The following is a 26,676-nucleotide window of genomic DNA, read 5'->3' on the forward strand; positions in this document are numbered from 1 at the left end:
CAGTGCTCTGTCAAACTCTTCATGCAGTATCTTATCTCCCATTTCATCTTCATCTACATCCTCTTCCATTTCCATAATATTGTCCTCAAGTACATCGCCCTTGTATAGACCCTCTATATACTCCTTCCACCTTTCTGCCTTCCCTTCTTTGCTTAGAACTGGGTTGCCATCTGAGCTCTTGATATTCATACAAGTGGTTCTCTTCTCTCCAAAGGTCTCTTTAATTTTCCTGTAGGCAGTATCTATCTTACCCCTAGTGAGATAAGCCTCTACATCCTTACATTTGTCCTCTAGCCATCCCTGCTTAGCCATTTTGCACTTCCTGTCGATCTCATTTTTGAGACGTTTGTATTCCTTTTTGCCTGCTTCATTTAATGCATTTTTATATTTTCTCCTTTCATCAATTACAGTCAATATTTCTTCTGTTACCCAAGGATTTCTACTAGCCCTCGTCTTTTTACCTACTTGATCCTCTGCTGCCTTCACTACTTCATCCCTCAGAGCTACCCATTCTTCTTCTACCGTATTTCTTTCTCCCATTCCTGTCAATTGTTCCCTTATGCTCTCCCTGAAACTCTGTACAAACCCTGGTTTAGTCAGTTTATCCAGGTCCCACCTCCTTAAATTAGCACCTTTTTGTAGTTTCTTCAGTTTTAATCTACAGTTCATAACCAATAGATTGTGGTCAGAGTCCGCATCTGCCCCTGGAAATGTCTTTCAATTTAAAACCTGGTTCCTAAATCTCTGTCTTACCATTATATAATCTATCTGATACCTTTTAGTATCACCAGGATTCTTCCATGTATACAACCTTCTTTTATGATTCTTGAACCAAGTGTTAGCTATGATTAAGTTATGCTCTGTGCAAAATTCTACCAGATGGCTTCCTCTTTCATTTCTTCCCCCCAATCCATATTCACCCACTATGTTTCCTTCTCTCCCTTTTCCTACTGACGAATTCCAGTCACCCATGACTATTAAATTTTCGTCTCCCTTCACTACCCGAATAATTTCTTTTATCTCATCATACATTTCATCAAGTTCTTCATCATCTGCAGAGCTAGTTGGCATATAAACTTGTACTACTGTAGTAGGCATGGGCTTTGTGTCTATCTTGGCCACAATAATGCGTTCACTATGCTGTTTGTACTAGCTAACCCGCACTCCTATTTTTTTATTCATTATTAAACCTACTCCTGCATTACCCCTATTTGATTTTGTATTTATAACCCTGTATTCACCTGACCAAAAGTGTTGTTCCTCCTGCCACTGAACTTCACTAATTCCACTATATCTAACTTTAACCCATCCACTTCCCTTTTTAAATTTTCTAACCTACCTGCCTGATTAAGGGATCTGACATTCCACGCTCCGATCCGTAGAATGCCAGTTTTCTTTCTCCTGATAACGACATCCTCTTGAGTAGTCCCCGCCCAGAGATCCAAATGGGGGACTATTTTACCTCCGGAATATTTTACCCAAGAGGACGCCATCATCATTTAATCATATAGTAAAGCTGCATGTCCTCGGGAAAAATTACGGCTGTAGTTTCCCCTTACTTTCAGCCGTTCACAGTACCAGCACAGCAAGGCCGTTTTGGTTAATGTTACAAGACCAGATCAGTCAATCATCCAGACTGTTGCCCGTGCAACTACTGAAAAGGCTGCTGCCCCTCTTCAGGAAGCACATGTTAGTCTGGCCTCTCAACAGATACCCCTCCATTGTGGTTGCACCTATGGTACGGCCATCTGTATCGCTGAGGCACGCAAGCCTCCCCACCAACGGCAAGGTCCATGGTTCATGGGGGGTACATTTATTTATACATAGAAAACAATAATGTTTGTGTTCTTGTAGTCTTTTGCTGTGGCATTCCTGAATGAAACCATCTCAGTTTACAAGCCACATGATATCTGTTGTGTACTACTTTCTACATTTAGATTACATTAGATTAATTATTCATTCCATAGACGCACAAAAGAGGGGATCCTCCTGGGTGTGGAATATGTCACATGAACACATTACAAAAATGTAATTAGAAAAACTTGAGTTTCATTAATTTTAATGATCCTCAGTCAATAAACAGTAAAATTATATACATAAATTAAAATTAAACTTCTAATATTTACGGGTTTAATACTCACATCTGCTTTCATTAAATCCAACATTCACATAGTAGCTAGTTACTTGGCTATTACAACCAAGTATTGTCAAAAATTAAAGTAAATTATTCATTTCAATGATCCTCAGTTAAGAACAGTCAAATTATGTACAAGATTTAAAATTAAACTTCCACTATTTACAGATTTAAGACTTACATCTGCTTTCCATACATCCATCATTCACACAGTAGGTAGTTACTTGGTTGTTACAACCATGTAGTGTCAAAAATTAAAGTATAATAAATTTTCATTAAAATGGTCTACTGCAATTGTTGAGAAATTCATGGATGGAATAGAAGGAGTTGGCCACCAAAAATTCTTTTAAATTATGTTTAAATTGTGCCTTGTCTGAAACTAAATTCTTAATGGTTGCTTGGAACTTATTGAAAATATGCATTGCAGAATACTGGACTCCTTTTTGTGCAAGAGTAGGTGGTTTTAAATCTTTATGTATATTGTTCTTATTCCTAGTATTGATACTGTGTTCTAAGAAGTTAGTTGGAAAAAGAGATGTATTATTTACAACAAATTTCATTAAAGAATAAATATACTGAGAAGCTGTGGTTAGCATGCCCAATTCTTTGAATAGGTTTCGACATGATGTTCTTGGATTTACACTACACATTACTCTTACTATACGCTTCTGTACTCTAAACATTTTTTCTTGGTTTGTGGAGCTACCCCACAATATGATACCATATGACAAAATGGAGTGAAAATACGGAAATATTCCAGTTTTTTTATATTTATATCTCCTATGTCTGACATCATTTGCATTGCAAACACAGGCTTGTTTAGGTGCTTCAGCAGTTTGTTAGTATGTCACTCCCAACTGAATTTATTATCAAGTTGTAGTCCCATGAATTTTACACTCTCAACTTCTCCCGTTTCCATGTCATCATATTTTATACACAGACTAGAAGGAAATCTCTTGGAAGTTCTGAAGTGCATATAGTGGGACTTTTCAAAGTTTAATGACAATGAATTGGCTATGAACCACATATTGTATTGTATTGTATTGTATTTATTGGTCCAGTAAATCTTACATGTACAGTACAGCTCATAAGATATTGGACAGGTTAATGTCAGTAAAAATTTGATTAGCTGCCCTTTCTAAATTTATATTTGATTTACTATTTATTACAATGTTTGTATCATCTGCAAATAAGACAAACTTGGCGTTTGGTAAAGTAACAGATGACAGGCCATTAATATACACAAGAAAAAGTAGTGGACCTAGTATGGAACCTTGGGGTACACCAAATGTAATATCTTCCCAGTCACATGATGTCTGATTGCCTACTGCTGAAGTGTTACGTAATGACGCCCTATGTTTTCTATTAGTAAGATATGCCGCTTGCAGCACTACCAGTGATGCCATAATATTTTAATTTACTTAAAAGAATGCTGTGATTCACACAGTCAAAAGCCTTTGACTGGTCACAGAATATTCCAGTTGCCTCTAATTTGTTGTTTAATGGTAAGCACAGGTGAGGTACAAAGATGTGCAGCAGCTTTTGCTGTAGGAACACCAAATGTAATATCTTCCCAGTCACATGATGTCTGATTGCCTACTGCTGAAGTGTTACGTAATGACACCCTATGTTTTCTATTAGTAAGATATGCCACTTGCAGCACTACCAGTGATGCCATAATATTTTAATTTACTTAAAAGAATGCTGTGATTCACACAGTCAAAAGCCTTTGACTGGTCACAGAATATTCCAGTTGCCTCTAATTTGTTGTTTAATGGTAAGCACAGGTGAGCTACAAAGATGTGCAGCAGCTGTTGCTGTAGGGAAGGTGGACAGGAGCATAAATGGTTTGTGAGCACATAAATACAGTAAACAGTAGTTTTACTTAACCTGTTGTTTTCTCCAAGCATTATGAAGAAATTTTACAAAAGAACAAACAGCAATAAAGTGTGGATATTACAATAAGCTAAAGAGCATCCTGTAGCATGAGGCTCCTACTACTAATGCACAAGAACTGTTGAAAGCTGACTAAGACTGAACACTGTCAAAGACTGGAACTGAGACTGCGTAGCTGCTGCTGGCCAGCCTATATTGCAGCAGCAGAGGATGCTCATAGTCAGAGTTGCTTAAGACACAGCTTAGTTGGCACACTTCATTGGATCTGCCAGGTCACCGCATGACTGCTGTTGGCAGCTGTCAGAAACAAGCATTTCTATTGCCAACTGTGAGATGCCTGTGAGAGTGGTATCAATCTGGGAAACCACATCCCTTCCCCCAAACCTCCTCACCATCACCATGTATTATGGATGAGTGAACAACAACTGGAGAGATGGCTGGATGCAGATGGCAATGAGGAGACAGTAGCTGAAATGGAGGCTGGTGCCGAGCACCTGTCCACACCCCGGCATACTCTCCGATCCCATCTGGAAACGCTAGCTGTGAAGGTGGGCAGAGGGTGCGAACCCACATCCAGAGGCGGAGCAGCAAAGAAAGTCGGATGCATGTCTACAACTGTATAGGGATCCGAGGCAGCATGTGGGACCGCTGCTGGGAAGAGGGGTCCATCCCCACTCAATGGTGGCTGTCAAATTGGTGATGATCTCAAAAGGGCATCAAGTTTTATTGGCTCCAGGACTGACACCTACTGCATGGAGTCCCCAGAGTCCCTGGGAGCTGGATGGAGTGAGGGCTGTTGTATCCAGGCAGCACAAAGCCTGTCACAGGATCGTGCAACTCACAAGTGTGAATTTGATTGTGGTGGCATCTCAGCAATCCTCTCAGTCCCTGCACTAAAAATATAGAATGCCCAAGAAATCATACGATGGTGCCTCATTCTCGGCACCTCCATCCACTATACAGTCTGTAAAAGACCAAGTCATTAGTGTGATACTTTGCCTGACTGGTCAGAGTGGGCACCACGCACAGTAGTGGGTGCAACAAGTAAAGAAACAGCTGGTGGCACCATCCGTGCTCCACCGGCGACGGTCTGTTGCATGGCTGAGAGTGGTAGGAAGACTAGAAGAGCGACAGAGCTCGATCCTGTGTGCAGGAGACATGACGTTTGTCCATCTGTTGCTTAAATTTTCATACAAAGCATTCAGATTTGGCATTGGATTGCAGGTGGAATGGTGCACTCATAATGTGGGTGATGCCAGAGATGGCGCAAAACTGTTCAAGCTAGGTGGCAAGAAATTGTGGTCAGTTGTCAGTCACAATCACTTGAGGTAATCCCTCAAGGCAAAAGATCGATGACAAGGCCTGGATTATGGAACAAGCTGTTGTAGATTGCATATTAACCAAGAAGGGCAATTTGCAGAAAGTGACAACAACAATGAGCCAACTCATACTCCAGTAAGAACCCATAAAATCCAAGTGCAATGTTGCCAAGGCGCTTGAGGATTGGGCCGTTCAAAGAACTTCTGAGGCTGAGCTGACTGATGTTCAGCACAAGCTTGGCATTGGGAAGTCAACTGTTCAATTTGTGCATGCAGATTGTGTCAAGTACAGTGATATTGCGTCATCTGCTTTGTGTGTATGATAGCCCAGTGAGCCCGGTGTAGCAAACGAAGCATGTCAGACACTGGGGAACCACAACACGTGACTTGTCATTATCAGAGTGAAACTAAATGACACCTTGGTCAACTGAAAGGGCATGCCAGTGGACAAAATATCTTGACCCACAGAGCTACAAAACTGTCTGTCTGAATGCAGACAACCAGTGTGGATGTCATGCAACAGAAACCACAAATCGAGAACCACTGCCGTGGCATGTCAATGTTTTGGCGATTAACTGGAAATCAAAGCAAAGCATCTATGTCTTGTGAATTAGTGTAGAACAAGAAGCATAGAACTCATCAAATGCTGAGTCTGATTCAACAGGGAGGTGATAAAGAGCATCTGCGTTGGCACGCTTAGTGGGCTGACACGCACTCTCATATTGGTAATTTGACAAAAGAAAAGCCTGCCGCTGTGGCTTCTGCCTGTGTGAATTGGGACTTACTGAGATGTGCTAAAAAATATTGAGGAGATTTATGGTCAGTCACCTAGTAAAATTTTCTGCCAAAGACATACTGGTGAAACTTAGTTATACCGTATACAACAGCAAGAGGCTTGTTTTCAATTTGTGAATAATTACATTGAGCTTTGGTCAACAACTTTAAAGCAAATGCCACTGCTCCTTACTGTTATGTAGAAAGTAGTACACAACAGAAATCATGTGGCTTGCAAACTGAGAAGATTTCATTCAGGCATGCCACAGTGAAAGACTATGAGAACACAAACATTATTGTTTTCTATCTATAAATAAATGTGAGGGTCAAGATGCCTAGACTAGTTTCTGAATAATGCAGATGCTTTTTAAATGATTTTAACTTCCTTATTTTGCAATGTGACCATTGCTTTTGTTCCCTTAGTGCTTGAGCTTTCCCATATAGTGACTCCAAGCTGTATGTATGACAGAATACTAGTTTTGTAAATTTAAAACTTGGTTTCTTCAAAATACTCTTCTCTTTCTTCAAATGATTCCCATTTAAGATCTGTGATGATTCCTGTTATATTTTTGTGTGACCTATATCAACCAGTTACATTCTGTGTAATGTGCCTCTGAAGTTGTTTAACCCTTGAGCAGGCTTGGTGCACCTGTGTATAAAGTGCGCCAACCACAGAAAACGTCATTGTGTAGCGTTCCATTGTTGTCTTACAATTGTAAGCCCATACCTATTCCTTCATCATTGCTTCAGCTAATAGAAAGATACGTTGTGTTGTCATATGTCCGTCCAAGTGAGCAGCAGGAACATAAAACAGAAAGCAAGCTAGGTGAGAAAAAAATTGTGATCCGTGCAAGAAAATTACCCAGATTTCAAGCTAGCAGCACAGTCCCACAATGAGGGAGCTGTCTACAATTTCATTAGTAATAAAATAAATGATTGACAGGGATCTGATGCAACTATGCTGGTTAATTCTCTGAGAGGGTCATCATAGGGGGTAATGCTTGTACGCGGCAATAGAGTGATACAATGAAAGTTTGTTTCATTATGTTTATTTAAACAGTGATTTAGCTCATGTAATATAAGTTTATCTTATCATTTTTGATTAAGCTAAGATTAAAGTGTGATTTTGCTCATACATGTTTACCATGGTAACACGAAGACAGCTATTCTTTACATGTGTATAAAGTAAGCCACACACCCACTCGTGTTACAAAAATCAGCAAGCCCACTCTAGGGTTAATGTATTTCATCGGACTAGCTAGATAGGGACAGCATACAAAGAAGTGTAGCTCCAAAATAATTTGTACAGTAAACTTGACATGGTTTTTCTTAATAGATGTACTAACCTTTCCCAGAATTCTCACAAAATGATAACCCTTCCATTTGCTTCTTGCACTCATATTTTCTTATGTTTCTCTCATGTCATTTCACTTTCAAGTATTACCCTAAGTATTTAAATTATATAACAGACTCCAAAAGTTTACCATTAATTAATTAATGTGACACTATTTTTTATCTTATTTATTCACACTGTCTTACAGGTATTCATATATAAGGGGAGTTTGCCTTTTGAAAAACAAGTGGACACATTGCCTAAGTCATTCGCTGCTTTCCACACAGTGAAAGATGCTTTGTTATTGATCAATGGCTTGTTGTTTATGATCAGCCAATCTGGTGATCTTTGCTGTGGATGCTTCCTCTTATGGCATTGGTGCTGTTCTGTCACATAAATTTGGTTCTGTCAACTAGAAATGACAGTGTCATCTACATATCTACATACATACTACACAATCCACCATACGGTGCATGGCGGAGAGTACCTCGTAGCACAACTAGCATCTTCTCTCCCTGTTCCACTCCCAAACAGAACGAGGGAAAAATGACTGCCTATATGCCTCTGTACGAGCCCTACTCTCTCTTATCTTATCTTTGTGGTCTTTCCACGAAATGTAAGTTGGCGGCAGTAAAATTGTACTGTAGTCAGCCTCAAATGCTGGTTCTCTAAATTTCCTCAGTAGCGATTCATGAAAAGAATGCCTCCTTTCCTCCAGAGACTCCCACCTGAGTTCCTGAAGCATTTCCGTAACACTCGCATGATGATCAAACCTACCAGTAACAAATCTAGCAGCTCGCCTCTGAATTGCTTCTATGTCCTCCCTCAATCTGACCTGATAGGGATGCCAAATGCTTGAGAAGTACTCAAGAATAGGTCATGTTAGTGTTTTATAAGTGGTCCCCTTTACAGATGATCCACATCTTCCCGAAATTCTTCCAATGAACCCGAAGACGTCTATCCGCCTTCCCCACAACTGCTATTACATGCTTGTCCCACTTCATATCGCTCTGCAATGTTATGCCCAAATATTTAATCAACATGACTGTGTCAACTACTAATGGAGTATTCAAACATTATGGAATTCTTTTTACTATTCATCTGCATTAATTTACATTTATCTATATTTAGAGTTAGCTGCCATTCTTTACACCAATCACAAATCCTGTCCAAGTCATCTTGTATCCTCCTACAGTCACTCAACAACGATACCTTCCCGTACACCACAGCATCATCAGCAAACAGCCGCACATTGCTATCCACCCTACCCAAAAGATCATTTATGTAGATAGAAAACAACAGCGGATCTACCACACTTCCCTGGGGCTCTCCAGATGATACCCTCACCTCCGATGAACACTCACCATTGAGGACAACATACTGGGTTCTATTACTTAAGAAGTCTTTGAGCCACTCACATATTTGGGAACCAATCCCATATGCTCATACCTTAGTTTGGAGTCTGCAGTGGGGCACCGAGTCAAATGCTTTCCGGAAGTCAAGGAATATGGCATCCGTCTGATACCCTTCATCCATGGTTCGCAAGATATCATGTGAAAAAAGGGCAAGTTGTGTTTCGCAGGAGCGATGCTTTCTAAAGCTGTGCTGATGCATGGACAGCAACTTCTCTGTCTCAAGGAAATTCATTATATTCAAACTGAGAATATGTTCGAGAATCTTGCAACAAACTGATGTTAAGGATATTGGTCTGTAATTTTGAGGATCCGTCCTTCTACCCTTCTTATATACAGGCGTCACCTGTGCTTTTTTCCAGTCTCTTGGGACTTTACATTGGGCAAGAGATTCGTGATAAATGCAAGCTAAGTAAGGAGCCAATGTAGTAGAGTACTCTCTGTAAAACCGAATTGGAATCCCATCAGGACCTGGCGATCTATTTATTTTCAACCCATTCAGCTGCTTCACAACCCCAGGGATGTCTATCACTATGTCCTCCATACGGGAATCTGTACGAGACTCAAACAGCAGTATGTTTGTACGATCCTCCTGCGTGAAAGATTTCTCGAATGCTAAATTTAAAATTTCAGTTTTCGTTTTGCTGTCTTCCATTGCCAGGCCAGACTGATCAGTGAGTGACTGGATGGAAGCCTTTGACCCGTTTACCGATTTTATGTAAGACCAGAATTTCCTTGGGTTTTCAGCAAGGTCTTTTGCTAAGGTATGACGGTGGTAGTGGTTGTATGCTTCGCGCATCACTCTTTTTACAGCAGCGCGAATCTCTACTAACTTTTGCCTGTCCTCATTCCCCTGATCTTTCTTGTACTGTGAGTGCAACTGTCTTTGCTTCCTGAGCATTCTCCGAATTGCGCTGATAAACCACGGTGGGTCTTTTCCATCCATAACTCACTTTTTTGGCACATACTTGTCCAATGCGTGATTTACAATGTGTTTAAAATTTGCCCATAATTCTTCCATGTCCATCATACTGGAAGTAAATGAAGTCGATTCATTTACTATATATTTACTAAGTGGGATGCTAACAACTGCTTATCTGCTCTTTCTAGTAAGAACACTGTCCTAGCCTTCTTGACTGACTTTTTAACTTTCATAACCATAGTCATAATGACAACATCATGATCACTAATCCTTGTCTCAACACTGACACCGTCGATGAGGTCTGGTCTGTTCGTGGCTACCAGATCTAAAATATTTCCATTACGCGTTGGCTGTCAATTTAGCTGCTCAAGACAGTTTTCGGATAATGTGTTCAAAAGTAATTCACACAACAGCTTGTCTCTACCACCTGTAATTAATCCGTAGACATCCCAGTCTATACTAGGTAGGTTGAAGTCACTGTTCCAGCAGCTGTCTCAGCAGTGTAAATGTCACTGACATTATCAAATTTTGGAAAGTTGGAGGAAGGCTACAAGTGCCTAGGATGGGAGTCTCTTGACCATTATACACAGTCAGAGTACAGACAGAGTACAGTGCAAGGTGCACAGCATAAGTTTGCCAAGCAATTCATAAGTGCTACAGCTGAGCAAAGTCACTGAAGCTTCAATGTCAAATTGCAAATGGACTAATATAACATGATCCGGGTACTTCTGCGATACAGAGTGTAGACTCCATTTAAATGATTCTAGAACTGTCACAGTGGAACCTGGTGGCCAGTAATAACACCCAACAATTAACTTTATTTCTCCTAGCCCTGAAATAATTTGAGCAGAAAGGCTCCAGAAAGCAGTGAACTATGGTGGGAGCAGAAACATTGCCAAATGGAAATCGCAAAATTTGAAGAGACCAAGATGAGTATTAATGACAAAGACCTGTTCCGACTACTCATCCAGAGGTATTTGCAAGTAAGCGTTGTGCAAGTCAAGTTTCAAAAAGTAATGCCCAGCACCCAGTTTGTCCATTAATTTTTCCAGTCACAGCAAGGAATAAGCATTTAAGGATTCACAGTTTTCTTAAAACTGGCACACAGCTGGAGTATGCCTGATGGCTTCCTTAGAATAGCAAGAGGGGATGCCCACTGACTGTCTGTAATGGCTGCTGCAACCTTATTGTCTTGCAAAGCAGTAAGTTCCTGAACCACTTGTTCTCAAAGAGCATATGGAACAGGACGAACTTGAACAAAACGCAGCTGTGCATTGTCATTCATTGTGACATGGGCAACAAACTTGCTAGCTTTGCCTAAACCCTCAGAAAACAAATCCTGAAGTTCTGCATGTAATTTAGCAACACTGTCCCAAGTATCAAAGGAAGTAACAAAAATACATTGTCCTGGAAGTTTAATCCAAGCAAACTGAAAGATTCTAGACCAAAAATGTTAGCACTGTTTCAGTAGCTGTCTCAGCAGTGTAAATGTCACTGACATTATCAAAATTTGGAAAGTTGGAGGAAAGCTACAAGTGCCTAGGATGGGAATCTCTTGACCATTATACACAGGAATTTCAGTAATCAAGAATCTGCAGAAGGGGTTGGGTATTGAAGAAACTGTTCCCCAATTCCAGAGTCAGCCACACTGTGTGTGATAGCATCGTGAATCATTGCATGACTGTGGTATTTGCCACAGTAACATTTGAACCTACACTGTCTAGTAAGGACTTGAAAATGAGTCACTCGCTGACAGTATGTCTATCCTTGTTGCTTATGCAGCCTAAAGAATTTGCAAGGAGCACCCGCCACTTGAACCCTATCCTCATAAAAATTTGTAAGCACCTGTAATAGTTCCTCGTATTTTACATGTTCTGGGTGCAAAGTGGGAAACAGTTTTGCCCACAGTCTATAAACAGTCATTCCTGCCATGGCCAAGAAATAAGAAAGATTGTCAGTACCTTGTATACTATGTACTGTGCTGTGTGCTTTGAACTGTATGAGATATTCATTCCAGTCTTCCTTCATCTCATCAAACTCTTGAAGTGGCAGTACACAAACAGGCAGTGTGGGCGGTGGTGCTGCTGTTTGTTCCACCATCATTTTGGAAGCCATCTGTGCCATCATGAAGTGATTCATTACTTCAATCAGTTGTGCCATTTGTTGACTCTTAATGTGAATAACCTGAGTTAGATCTATGGCAGGTGGTGCAGCAAGTGACTGCGGTGTCATTATCATTTTGAACTAAGCAATACACAAAGATGCAAAAAGCAATACAAGATAGCACAGGAAAAAAGGGTGCAAAAGCAGCCATGGAACCTAGAACATAAATAGTACAAGTAAAGCAAACACATGTAACACAGAATACAAGTCCACAACAGGTAAAAGCAACCAAAAAGATGACAAGAAGACTTGAAGACTGTCACATGTGGAAACGAAAACATCTTCTTGTCAGGTTTGTTGTGTACTGCCACGTACACAATAGTAAGGAGAAGTGGGCTATGGAAAGGTCATCGTAGGGAAGCTGGACAGGAGCAGAAATGATTAGTGAACACATAAATAGAGTAAACAGAAGTTTTACTTAACTTGTAGCTTTCTCCAAGCATTGTGAAGAAATTTTAGAAAATAACAAACGGCAATAAAATCCACCTATTACAAGAAGCGAAAGAGCATCCTTAATAGCTCCCGCTATTAGTGAACGAGCGAACTATTGAAGGCTGGCAAGACATAAGACTTTCAAAGACTGGGATTGAGACTGGGCCACGTAATCACAACCAGCCATCCTATATTGTGGTGGCAGAGGGTGTTTGTAGTCGGAGCTGGTGAAGGCATCGTTCTGTGGCCATGAATCATTGGATCCACCAGATCCCTGTGTGACCGCTATTGTCATCTGTTGGAAACATGCATTTCCATTGCCAACTGTGAAATGCTAGCACAGAACACAAAATATACAGAAAGGAAAGCTGGGGGCAGCTCTTTTGATTCGTATGAAGCCAAGCATTGCACTCGATGCCATGTTGAAACTGAGTAAACACGAAACAATAGCTGCTTACTACTATGACTCAAAATGGACACTCTTATGAAACAGAACTAATTTAACCAACTAAATGAAAACTTTTATGAAAGGGAATGCTAATGAAACAAGGTGTGATAAATCATTTCTCAAAAACATATCAGATGAGATGTTTAATTAATTATTGTTCACTTGTTCAAGCTGTGGATTGCCACTGCTTTTCACTTTAGATGACAATGAAGCTACTTTGTATAAATATCAGTACTTTCCTTGCAGCAATTTTATTTTACTACTTCATTTTTCATTTCTGGGATTGTAAACTAATAAATCAACTTCAATTCCAACAGAAACAGCTGTTATTCAGCACTCTGCAGGAGTTTCAGGTTATACACCAGTGCTGGAATTTTTGTTCAAGTTTTCAACCAGAAAGTAATGCATGAGCATTACTTTAAATGAAGCCAGTATGCTATTAAAATTTTATTTACACAACTGTTTTGAATTAGGCCCAGACCTATAAGTTCACTCTAACATATTACATAATATGAATCTTATTCAATTAATAAATGGTGATTGATAAATGTCACATAGAAACTTTTGCCTAAATATGTGATGTGTTCAGCTTTTCCATTTTGTAACTGTTGGTGTAGAATGTCTTCTTCTTCATAATTTTCTTTCAGTAATAAGTACTACAATAAACCTTGATCACTAGTTCAAGACATGTGCATTTTCTTCGCTGAACTTTTCATCACAGTTTTCACAAAAAATATAGCTCCATCAAGTGTAAATAATCAACCAGAAAATAATGAATCCATCTAATTTTATATCTGAAGTTCTCGTGTACAGCTTACAATCACCTCCTGGAAAATTATGTGGAATCCCACATTCTTGTTTGCCTTTCCTTTCCATGGGTGTTATGAAAGTAATAACAAATACAATATGTTAAACATTATTACTATTTATTCTGCAGTGTAAGTAACATAAAAATTGAAAAAAGAAAAGATAAAATTGTTTCCACAGACAGGCTCAAACCTGTGAACCTTGGCTTACCGTTCAATGCTCTTTCCACTTGCCATGCAGTGCTTCGAAATTGAACTACCGTAAATGGCTCGTCCCTCATCTGAGCCATGCCAGAAATTCTATTTTCTTTTAATTGCCTGGCCATTTGGAGTCTCCATTTCTGTCCCTTTTATTTCTGGCCAAGCCCTGCATATTCCATAAATTTGGACAAAATCAGTGATGATGAGTAAGCACTGTCCCCTGTGAGCTGCAGACTACATGTGTATAGTACACTCAGGGAGCATGCTCAGATAAAATTCTTTAATTTCTATTTTCTCCATACTGTGTGAAATTGGCTTTCCTTCCAACTTTAAAAATGATTACAATATGTTAGCTACATTTAGTATACAGCAACGTGCACCTAAAATTAACCAGATGTAAAGTAGCCAGTGACCACATATTTTTCTGAAAACCATTCAAATTCTGTGTTACACAATACTTGTAAATTAAGTATCACAGTAACTACAACCCATAACAAAAAAACAGATACTTCATCATCAAGCTGTGATATGAAATTATTAAGACACAAAATAAATCAGTTTTATATGACAATTATTTTCCTCAGGATTGTGTGAGAAGTATTATATACAGTAGCAAAGATGTGCAAACATGAAACAAGTCATTATTAATTTTTTAAAGAAAAAGGAGTACCTCTATTGAATAATTAACCACAGGAGTTGATGTAGCTTTGCATCATTTAAATACAGTATTCTTTACAGTTTAATGAGCTTTTACTGTTTACAGCAAGAAAATCAGAAAACTCATTTTTCTTATGTACTGCTATCAGTTGCTTCATGGGAATCACTCGATACTGTCCTGTGTTGTCTTTTCTCTTACTACTGCTCATTATATGTTTCTACAGTACATCAAACAACTGTTTACCTGTAGGTGAACCCAGGAGCTAAAATTCACAATTAAAAAATAAAATATCCATTTGCCTTTGGCGTCAATCACAGCTGGTGACTGGGTTTCAATATCACAGACTTCATGCATGCACATTAAATTTTTGTGCATGGATTTTAGCTGCTGAGTTTCTGTTCTGTATACTCTCTATTCTGTGAAACCGGTAAGGGTGGTATCGATCTATGGTACCACAAGTTTGAATAAAACACTTGAACTTTTGATGGCTATCCCTGCTACTGTTGCCAGGAGTAAAAACCACTGACTGCTGGGGCTGACATGGTTTTCCCTACCTACGGGTTTTATACAATCTGCAACTCCAAATACCACATACAGGATTTTCATATTCTCTTGCTGGCTACACGCAAACTATTAGTCCTACAGAAAAAAATGAATCGATCTTTCTGTAGGAAATTTAATGTAGTTAAATTTTGTACTGGGATACAATTTTGCTAGAGGCTGTAGTTTTTTAATTATTCAAGAAACACATACAGCCGGCCGGAGTGGCCGAGCGGTTCTAGGTGCTTTAGTCTGGAACTGCGCGACTGCTATGGTCGCAGGTTCGAATCCTGCCTCGGGTATGGATGTGTGTGATGTCCTTAGGTTTAAGTAGTTCTAACTTCTAGGGGACTGATGACCTCAGATGTTAAGTCCCATAGTGCTCAGAGCCATTTCAACCATACAAAAGTGCCCTTCAGACATGTTTTTCTTGAATAACTCAAAAACTGTGGCTTCCAGCAAAGATATATTTCAGAGTAAAATTTAATTACACTAAATTTCCTACAAAAAGGTCCTGTTCTTTTTTTTAGGACCAATAGTTTGTACAAAGTGAGTGAGAGGATAAGAAAATCTCATGTGTGGTTTTTGAAGGCATTGCGGGCTGCATAAAACCCGTAGATAGGGGCAGCTGAATCACCGTGTATGGGCACAATTGCAGCATTTGGCACCAATCAGAGAGGGTCAAAATGATGTATGTGCAGAAGGTGGGTTGGTCAGCTCATAGCAGCTCTGATCCACAGTGGTATTGAGTTGCAGCAAATGGCACGAGAGGCTGCTGCCATGTTTGATACTGCCGCTCTTGCATACCTGTAAGTGTCTAGCATCCATCTTTAGTCTCTTTCAGTATCCAGACTCGACCATATGCCCTAGTAAGTGTGTACCCATGATCTCTGCTAAAGCTGTTGCTGTTTATTCTTATCTTGGACACTCTCTTTATAATGGAATCCCAATATGTTGATGCATGAGCCAAGACTCTCATCTTTTCAAAATGTATTATACATCCATTTTTCAGGCAGTGCTCAGCTAGGGCCAACTTGTCAACCTCCCTTTGTTCAATATGTCACTGGTGCACAGTGCTCTGCAACAGTGCAAATTGTTTGACCCATATAGATGTTGCCACATTTTCAAGGGACACCGTACACACCGACCACATGAAGAGCCATGTCATCTTTAACAGTATGCAGCGTATCTCGTATACTGGGGGCAAGCCAGAACAGTGGCTCCAGCCCACGTCTCTACAGCACACATCCTAACTTGCTACACAGTGCCCTTCAGCCAGTTCACAAGGCGTCCTACACTGGTGGCACCTGAAAGCACTTGCAATGTCTCATTTCCTATAACTATTCCCTCTGAACAGATGTCTCAAATGCTGAAATTCAGACTGTAGGTACTTGTTGTCAGAAATAATCTTTGCTCTGTGTACTAATGTGTTCATGACCACTTTCTTGTGCATAGTTTGGTGTTCAAGTATCAGTCAGTGTGCATTGGTTTCCTGTACACTAAATGACCAAGCTGGCCACCTGCCTTCCACTCAACTAAACCATCCAAAAGTGGTAGCTTGCCATCCTTAACCAATGCAATAGTAAATTTAGTGTTGGGATCAACACTATTCATTTGGTCAATGAACTGCTGCAGTGCATTTTCACCTTGAGGCCATATTTAGAAAGCAAGGCAGATGCATTGCCACAGAGTTCAGGGCTGGCTCCTGAAAGGGCCGCATGAAAATATCTGTGACTGTCAAAGACAGTGTTGATCCCATTGCTGTGTCATCTGTCATGTCACAATATTCATTGTGGCAAGTAGCAGCAGGTTAGGACATGTGCTGCAGAGACATGGTCTGGGACCAGTGGTCCAGCCTGCCCTCAATATATGAGATGTGCTGCACCCTGTTACAGATGACATAGCCTTCCATGTTCTCAATGTGTATGGTGTCCCTTATGAATGTAGATGCATCTATATAGGTCAAACAATTCACACAGTTGTGGAGCATTGTACCAAGCACAAGCAACATATTAAACAAAGGGAGCGTGACAAGTCGGCCATAGCTGAGCATTGTCTGGAAAACAGACACAAAATACAGTTTGAAAAGATGAGAGTCTTGGCTCCTGCATCAACATATTCATGTTCTGTTATTAGAGGGTGGCCACTATTAGAATAAACAGCAACAATTTTAACAGAGACCAGGGATACACACTTAGTAGAAGGGGGGGGTAGGCTTTGGATACTGAAAGAAAGCAAAGATGGGTGCTTGATGCTTGTAGGGAGGTGGGAGCAGCAGTTTCAAATGTGGCACCAGCCCTTCATGCCAATTGACGTCATTCAGTCCAGTGGCAGGCCAGAGCTACTATCAGCTGTTCAACTCATCTTCCAGTTAAATATGTAGTTTTGGCACTTTCTGATTGGTGCATATTGCTGCAATCATGCCTATATAAGTGGATGCTGGCCCCAGCAGTCAGAGGTTTTTACTCCTTACAGTGATGGTGGAGATAAGCATTGAAAACTCAGGTGTTTTACTCAAAATGAGGCAGCCTGAAAACTGATACAATTTTATTCAACAATAACATAAATGACAAAAGGTAATTCAGAGTGGGTTCTATTGTGACTCGCCAATCATTCAAAGTGCCACCGTGCAATTACGCACGTCCTCTACGTGCGGCGCTGTCTGCCAGCCATGCAGCAGCTGCGCCACCTAAGCGGCCAGCCGAGCAGCGGCCGCTAGACTGGGACTCAGTGCTCATTCGAATGATAACGTGTACACATGTCTTCCTTGTCAACTTACTCTGTGACTTATATGTGTTGTTGTGTCGTTCCAAAATATATGTGTTAAACTTGAAGTTCTAACAATTGGCGATGAGGTAGTGGATTTTCCCTTTTCACCATTGACTCACAGGGTTCCATGGCTACTGTAGAGCAACTATTGCAAAATCTCCTTGAACAGCAAACGCTTCTAACAGCGGCGATTCGCGATTTCGTCACGGCGTCAAATGCGGGGCGTTTCTCGTTGTTGGCTATACCTCCTTTTCATCCTTACGACGAGACGGCGGAAGACTGGTCTGATTATGAAAAACGTCTTCGACAGCACTTCTTGGCATTTCATGTCACGGATGAACAACCATGTAAGTCTCTGTTCCTTTCCTGGATTTCACCTCAAATGTATCGGTTGTTGTCGCATTTGGCTCCTTTGAAGGATCCTGCGTCTTTGCCCTTTGCTGAAATGTGCTCACTTCTGTCTGTCTATTTTCAAAAGCAAACGCATGTGGTAGCCTCTCGTGTTGCCTTTTATTGTTGTCAAAAACAACCAAATCAATCCTATCGTGCTTGGGCTGCTGAACTTCACGGCCTCAGTCGAAAGTGTCAATTTGTTACTGACGTTCACAAAGAATCCTATGCCGATTCCATGGTACAGGATGCTATTATCCGGTCGGCGCCCAACAAAGAAGTTCAGCAACGTGCCCCTCAGTTGGCGAATCCGACTCTAGATGAAGTTCTCTCCATTGCACAGTCTTTTGAAATTTCTCGCGCCGCTGGGGCGCAAATAGAGGCGTGGGGTGATGTCGGGGAAATACAACCTCTGTGCGCTGTTGACGACGCCGGCCGATGTGGCCGCAGTGTGCTCCCACACGCAGCCTCGGCCTAGCCGTAAACAACCCGCTAAGAAACTGCAGCAAAAACCCCGGCAACTTCCTTCATGTCCGCGGTGTTTTACGAAACATTCACACGAGGATTGTCCCCAACATTGGGCTGTGTGTCAAAATTGCAAAAAGAAAGGTCATGTGTCTTCCGTTTGCAAATCCGACTGCATACATGATGTTCATGAACATGACGCTGATTCTGATTCTGTGTTGTCTGTCAATTGCACTTCTTCCCTTTCAGGGAAGTTATTCCTCACTGCCCAAATACTTGGTCGAGATGTTTGCATGCAAGTGGATACCGGTTCTGCTGCCACTATAATTAATTCTCAGACGTATCTTCAGCTGGGTTCTCCACTCCTGTCCCCTGTCACTCGGCAATTACGGACATACAATAAACAGAAGATTTCTCTCTTGGGACAGTTTAATGCTGAGGTATCTTACAAATCCATCATTCGCACTGTTCCCATATTTGTGGTCGACCAGAGCAACGCAGAAAATCTTTTTGGTTTCGATGCCTTTCTCGTTTTTGGGTTCTCCATAGATGACTCTGTCAATATTGTCTCTGATGCTATTCCTTATGCTCAACTGGATTCCTTGTCGACGACATTTTCGTCCCTTTTTTCTCCTGGGTTAGGCCGTGCAAACGACTTTGAAGCTAATATCATGCTCAAACCCACTGCTCGGCCTAAGATTTTTCGGGCTCGGCCCATTCCTGTGGCCCTTCGTGATCGGGTAAAATGGGAGTTGGATTGTCTCACTGCTTCAGGGGTCTTGCCTCCTGTCAGTTCCAGTGAGTGGTCCTCTCCTGTCATTGTAGTTACTAAGCCAAATCGTGATATTCGTCTCTGTCGCGATTTCAAAGCCACTGTAAATGCTCAATGCCTCATCGACACTTACCCTATGCCCCGTCCTGAAGAACTGTTCACTAAACTTGCTGGAGGCCAGTATTTTTCTAAAATTGACCCGTCAGAAGCTTATCATCAACTTCCTCTCGACACTGCTTCCCAGCAGTTTCTGGTCCTTAACACACCTTTCGTCCTCTATCAATACCAACGCTTGCCATTCGGGGTTGCTAGCGCCCCTGCTCTGTTTCAGCGATTCTTGGAACAATTATTGCTCCCTGTCCCTGGGTGTATCAATTACATGGACGACATTGTTGTCACTGGCTCCACCACTGAAGAACATCTTCAGAAACTCCGCACACTTTTTCATGTCTTACAGACTGCCAGTCTTAAGTGTAATCTTCAGAAATCACAATTTTTTCAGGCATCTATCACGTACTTGGGGTTTCAACTCTCTCGGGATGGTATTCGTCCGCTTCAACAAACTGTCGCTGCAATCGATGCCCTTCCTTGCCCTACATCTGTTAAGGAACTGCAGGCCTTCTTGGGGAAAACAGCATAATATCACAAGTTTTTACCATCTGCAGCTTCGGTGGCTCAGCCGTTGCATCGCCTGTTGCATAAAAACGTGCCTTTTCATTGGTCCTCGTCATGTGACGCGGCTTTCCAGAAGTTGAAGACTATGCTGAAACAGGCCCCGTACCTGGCTACTTATCGACCTGGCCAACATCTTGTTCTTGCCACAGACGCCTCTCAATACGGGGTCAGTGCAGTCCTTGCGCACCATTTTTCTGACGGTTCGGAACAACCCATTGCTTATGCCTCCAAAACACTCACGGATGCCCAACAAAAGTATTCTCAAATTGAAAAAGAAGCTTTGGCCATCATTTATGCTCTTCATAAGTTTGGTGTTTTTCTCTATGGCTCAAAATTTCATCTTGTTACGGATCACAAACCACTTTTTTCCTTGTTTCATCCATCAACGTCACTTCCTGACAAGGCTGCACACCGCCTCCAGCGTTGGGCTCTTTACTTGTCCCGTTTCAATTATGAGATTCATTTCCGGCCAATGGCTCAACATGCGAATGCTGATGTTCTGTCTCGCCTTCCCATGGGTCCTTATCAGGCATTCGATAGGGACGAACTTTTGTGTTTCCACCTGGATGTTGCCGAGCAGCGGGTTGTGGACGGGTTCCCCATTCCATCACTGGGGACAGGCTGGTGGCTGCTACGGGTTCTGACCCTACCCTCTCCCAGGTTTTACGCTGTATTCAGAAGGGTTGGCCAGATCGCCCGTCTGCTAAGACTTCTGATCCGTTGCGGAACTACTACAGTTTGCGCTACCGCCTCACGGCTAGGGATGGTGTTATCCTCCTCTCCACTAACAATGCTTCGGCGCGTGTTGTGGTACCTGTGTCTTTGCGTGCTTCGGTCTTGCGCCTCCTTCACCAAGGGCACTGGGGTGTGTCTCGCACAAAATCTCTGGCGCGCTGTCATGTGTACTGGCCTAGCATCGACTCTGAAATAGCACATATGGTCGCTGCCTGCGGCCTTTGTGCATCACAGGCCGCTGCCCCGAAGTCATCTTTGTCACCGTGGCCTTCGCCTGAGAAGCCCTGGGAGCGCATTCATGCTGACTTTGCAGGACCCTTTTTAGGTACTTATTGCCTCCTCGTAATTGACGCCTACTCTAACTTTCCTTTCATTGTCCGTTGCACGTCACCTACCACTGCGGCAACCACCAGTGCTCTCGCCCGCATTTTTGCTTTGGAAGGCCTCCCCTCTACTCTTGTTACTGATAATGGTCCGCAATTTGCCTCTTCCGAATTTGCGGATTTTTGTGCTCGTCACGGCGTTACGCATGTCACGGCCCCGCCGTTCCATCCACAATCCAACGGTGAGGCTGAACGACTGGTCCGCACATTTAAGGCTCAGATGCGGAAATTTCTGACTTCTTCTGCTGCTGATGATGCGCTTCTCCAGTTTCTGGTGCCTTACTGTTTTACCCCCATGGCGACCACAGCCCGGCTGAGCTCTTACATGGCTGACAGCCCCGCACGCTACTTCATCTTCTGCGGCCTCCCACCTCACGGCCGCGGGTGCCTTCACTTGGCCGGTTCACCTCCGACGACCTCGTCTGGGTACGGGGATATGGCAGGCGGCCAAAATGGAGCCCGGGCCACATCTTAAGACACCGTGGCAGATACCTGTATGAAATCCAGACGGACACGGGTGCTGCAGTGCGTCATTCGGACCAGCTTCGGCCTCGGGCGCCAGCAACACCTGTTCCGAATGCCGCCACACCACCTTTGGCTCTACCTGATGCTCGGGATCTTGGCAGCTCACAATACTCACAACGCAGCCCTCTCACCGTCATCACGATGCCAGCACCAGAACGGACGCCACCAGGAGACGTGCCCATGCAGGAACCGGAGGACCATCCTCTGTCAGAGCAAATCTACTTGCCTCCTCCTCCAACGGATGCCGACACATCGCCCATGTCTCCTGTCATATCAACTGGACTTGCCGCAATGGGCAGATTGGTGCATGGGGCCTCAGCAGATTTGACCCCTACGTCTCCTGTCATCTTGACCCGTTATCATCGGGGACACTTCCGTCCGTACGGGAAGCCTCCTCCTCGAGACTTTACGACGAGTCAAACAACGCCTATGGACGTTAGCCATCTCCAGGACACCTCCATCAAGACCAGTGCAACAATTTCAAAGGGGGGAAAAGTGTTGTGACTCGCCGATCATTCAAAGTGCCGCCGCGCAATTACGCACGTCCTCTACATGCGGCGCTGTCTGCCAGCCATGCAGCAGCTGCGCCACCTAAGCAGCCAGCCGAGCAGTGGCCGCTAGACTGGGACTCAGTGCTCATTCGAATGATAATGTGTACACATGTCTTACTTGTCAACTTACTCTGTGACTTATATGTGTTGTTGTGTCATTCCGAAATATATGTGTTAAACTTGAAGTTCTAACAGGTTCTAAACAAGTGTCCATAGTCAGAACATTCAGATAAACCAGTTAAGAAGCATATCCCACCAATTGACAACTCTTGTAAAAGGTAGATCTAAATAAAGTCACTAAATGTGAATAACTTGATGTAAGCTGTATTAGGTGCAGATGTTCACATGTTGGTGGCATGAAAATTTTTGCTAGACCATGACTTGAACTTGGATTTCCAACTTATTGCAAGCAGTCACCTTGCTATTAGACTATCTGTGCACACCTCCTGGACTGACCCAGTAGTCTGCCTACAAAAATACCGAAACTTTCTGTAGATGCTTAAGGGAACCTGGATTTCCAACTTATTGTGAGCAATCACCTTGCTATTAGACTATCTGTGCACGCCTCCTAGACTGATCCAACATCCATATGTGACACTGTCTACATCCCCACCTTTTAAAAGAGCCTTGGTACTATGGTATCAAGTTAATAAGTAGTCTGCTTATAAAAATACAGGAACTTTCTGTAGATGCTTAAGGTCTATCTGATGGTAAGGAATCTTATAGTGTTAAAATTCATCTGATAATAAATTTTTTAGTAATTGTATATGTTATCATTTGTGTTAGCAAGTCTGATCAGAATTGTTGCTATGAGTAAAATATGTGATACTGCATGTTTTGTATCCCTGTTGTGTCCTTTATTGTACATACACTCATTGTACACAGTGTAATCCTACAAGATCACATTACAGTCAAATCAATACTGTGTAAAAGTCATAATGCAGTATTTTGAGGAAAAGATATGAGTGATTAGAGACATTTCAGGGCATACCAACAGTCATATTTTCTTCTCTACTTAGACAAAAGGAATAGGATATGGAGAGGCTAAGGTTCATAGAAATGTATGTGCAGTGTGCCTTATCTTTTCAATCACATACCACCTCCAAAAGTCTGACAAAGGAGCACTCCCCTTGTGACTCAGTGCCATTTCGACTACCTCTCGTAGTATCCTGAAATGAGGAATGTCCTACTCACTATCCTTCCCACCCCTCCCATAGTGGTATTTCACCACCCACTACACCTGCACAATATCCTTGCCCATGCCTACTCTACCCCTGCTCCCAACCCCTTGCCTCCTGGCTCATATCTCTCTAATAGACCTAGATGCAAAACCTGTCCCCTGTGTCTTATCACCATCACCTACTCCAACCTGGTCACAAGCATCACCTATCCCTTCAAAGGCATGGCTGTATGTGAACAAAGTCATGTGATCTAAAATTTAAGCTGCAACTGATGTGCTGCAGTCTATGTGGGCATGACAACCAACAAATTGTCTGTCTGCATGAATGACCACTGACAAACTGTGGACAGAAAACAGCTCAACAACCCAGTTGCTGAGCATCCTGCACAACACAACATGCTGCATTTCAGTGACTGCTTCACTGCCTGCACCATCTGGATCCTCCCTGCCAACACCAGCTTTTCTGGATTGCAGAGGTGGGAAATTTCCTTACAATATGTCACATGTTCCCTTAACCCTCCTGGCCTCAACCTTTGTTAGTCTATGCTTGACCCACCTAGCCTCTTCCCTGTTCCCACTCCAGTACTACATAGTATTCTATTCCAACACACTCACAGTCTTATTTACTTCTCTCCTTCTCCACTCCCCCCCCCCCCCCCCCAGCCAGCCAACCCTCTGTCTAACCTTCCATCTGCACCTAGCTGCCCAAACCTCTGCCCACCATGTCCCTGTATGCTCCCACAAGCAGCACTTTACTGTCCCCGACCCCTACGCTACTATTCCTCCCCCTCCCCATTCCAGCCTCCTCCTTACCGCACCACCCAGGCTGCCTCTCCCACATGCGCCGTTGCTCACAGTCTGGTCTCGGCAACCAGAGGTAGTGATCATATGTGAAATGGGCTTGTGTGTGTGTGTGTGTGTGTGTGTGTGTGCGTGTGTGTCTGTGTTGTTTGTTTGTTTGTTTGTGTGTTGTCTACTTCAGAAGAAGGTCTTTTGGCCAAAAGATTGCTTGTTTAGCATTCTTTTTGTTGTGCCTGTCTGTGACTCAACATACCCTTTTCATAATACTGCCACTAATCAGTTCCTTTACTCTTAGGACTGAGCCTCCATATCCCCAAAAGGTTATTCTCTCTGTTTCAGAACTGTCTGAATCCACATTTATTATTAGAATGCTCTAAAACATTATCAAAGTAAAGATAGAAATAGATTTTGCACACATCTAACAAAACAGTCACTAGAAGTAACTGAAGATGTATCAGTTACATGTTTACATTAAGAATTTCAAATATATTCAGAATTCTACAGTTTTATGAGTTTCCATAGACATTTTAGTGATCTGAATGATAATAACTTAAGGCAGTAAAAAGTGGAATCAGACTTTACCTCAGGAAACATGTACATCAGTAAGAACTCGTGTAAGTTCTGTATATGGAATGTCAAAGAAACGAATAAAACTGAAGATTCTATTTGAGGACAGGAGTGATGCATTACTTCTAAACCAAAATTCATCAATGCTAAGCTCTGATCAAATTCAAAATCATTTTGTATTATCTTCTGTCCTATTTTTGACTTTTAGTAACAGATAACAGATATTAAATAATAAATCTTTACTCCACAGGTAAAATGGAATCCTCATCTTGTCGGTACGGTAGCACTACCTCTCGTGAAGGATCGTCAAAAGTTGCTTCCTTCTACCATACTATAAGTGGGAAAGTCTTAGGTTCAAGGGATAGTGATAGATCTGATCCTTGTGTAGTTTCTGAACAATCTCTCAGTTCAAATCTTCATACACACCATCATTTGCCACCTCCTCCCCCACCAACATCCTCCAGGAGACCTCAGTCTCACCACGAAGACATGACAGCACCTGATTTGATGGGGACTGCAGCATGCACGGACGGACGTGAAAGGCTCGACAGTCACTTAAAAGACAAGTTGCACGATACAATGGGTCGAGCTACAATGGTGGGACGTGCCATTCGCCCAGGATCAGTTGGTGATAAAGTAGAGGACAGAGCAGGAATGGTAAATGAAGAAAGTGAATATCAAAGAATATTTGATGCAACTGCTACAACATCACCTGTCAGTGATGGTTCAGTAGGGGGAAGTGTAACAAAGCAAGCTGTAAGAGCTATGGTGCATCGTGAACCTAGTGCTGTAGCTAGCACACCGTCATCACCCCACAGGCAGAGGGGTCATTTCAGTAAAATGGTTAGGATGTACCCAGCATCTGACACAGAAGATAATGTATTTTATACTCCAGAGGAACAAACTGGAGAAGATAAGTCCAAAAAACAGAATTCTTGTGAAAGTTTGACATTAAGCACAGTTTCAGTTAATAGCAGAAGATCGTCAATGGATTTAGGAGATAGAAAAACATTAGTTGTAGTCATTGGAACTAGTAGTAAAGCAACCAAAGCCAGGTTAATGCAGAAACAAAGATCATGGGAAACATTTCCTCCAAAGAAACGGAGCACTGAAGAGCAAAGAGAGAGCTACAGTAAATTTTGTAGAGATCCTGATGCATTTAGAGGTGGCTTTGAATGCAGACCACAGAGTGATGGGGGAGGCCAGAGTACAGCTGGGACCAGGGGAGAAGGAGGAGCCCTGAAGAAAGCAGACAGCTTTGAGGGCCATGAAGAAGCAGTAAGAACATTGGTTGCAGCAGTTCAGGAAACAAGAACACAGCAAATGCAGCAACAAAGGAAGCAGTCTCAGTCAAAGTCTAGCGGCAACTAAAATAAAAGTATTTCAGAAGCTTATGAAGGAAGGATCTTATTTGTCGGTAAGCAGTTTGAAACTTTTGCTATCTATAAACAGTGTTCATGATTCTGTTAACAATTGTAGAAGAATGTCAATAAATGCTATCTCTGACTGGATACATAGTCATAAGTGACATACCTATCTTGACTGTGAATAATGTCGCACACTTCTATTCTTATGCAAAAAGAGCTCATACTATTTATACTTTCTTTTTGTTTATTTGACTGTAGATCTTAAATCTCTTCAATTAAATGTTGAAAGTCTTGCAGAGCCAAGAATCATTATCTACTGTAACACAAATTTCATGGAACCTCTTGTTTTGGCAAACCATTTTATATGTCAGTTGTAATAACGATGGTAGTAATTATTTATAATGAAGACTCATGGTAACTGGTCAATATTATATTGATTTTTGTAGTTTAGAATGTAA

At 42.0% G+C, this 26,676-nt stretch overlaps 1 protein-coding gene across 1 annotated transcript in view; it reads left to right on the top strand.

The window, feature by feature from the left end:
* LOC124556534 overlaps window positions 1-26,320 on the top strand; it is a 487,563-nt gene extending 461,243 nt beyond the window's left edge. Inside the window, exon 15 of the mRNA XM_047130488.1 lies at window positions 25,102-26,320. Within this exon, the coding sequence (XP_046986444.1) occupies window positions 25,102-26,222 (1,121 nt within the window). The 3' untranslated portion in view covers window positions 26,223-26,320. The remainder of the gene's footprint in view (window positions 1-25,101) is intronic.
* The last annotated feature ends 356 nt before the right edge of the window (window positions 26,321-26,676 follow it).

Source organism: Schistocerca americana, chromosome X (assembly GCF_021461395.2).
Source record: "Schistocerca americana isolate TAMUIC-IGC-003095 chromosome X, iqSchAmer2.1, whole genome shotgun sequence".
Classification (NCBI taxonomy): Eukaryota; Metazoa; Arthropoda; class Insecta; order Orthoptera; family Acrididae; genus Schistocerca; species Schistocerca americana.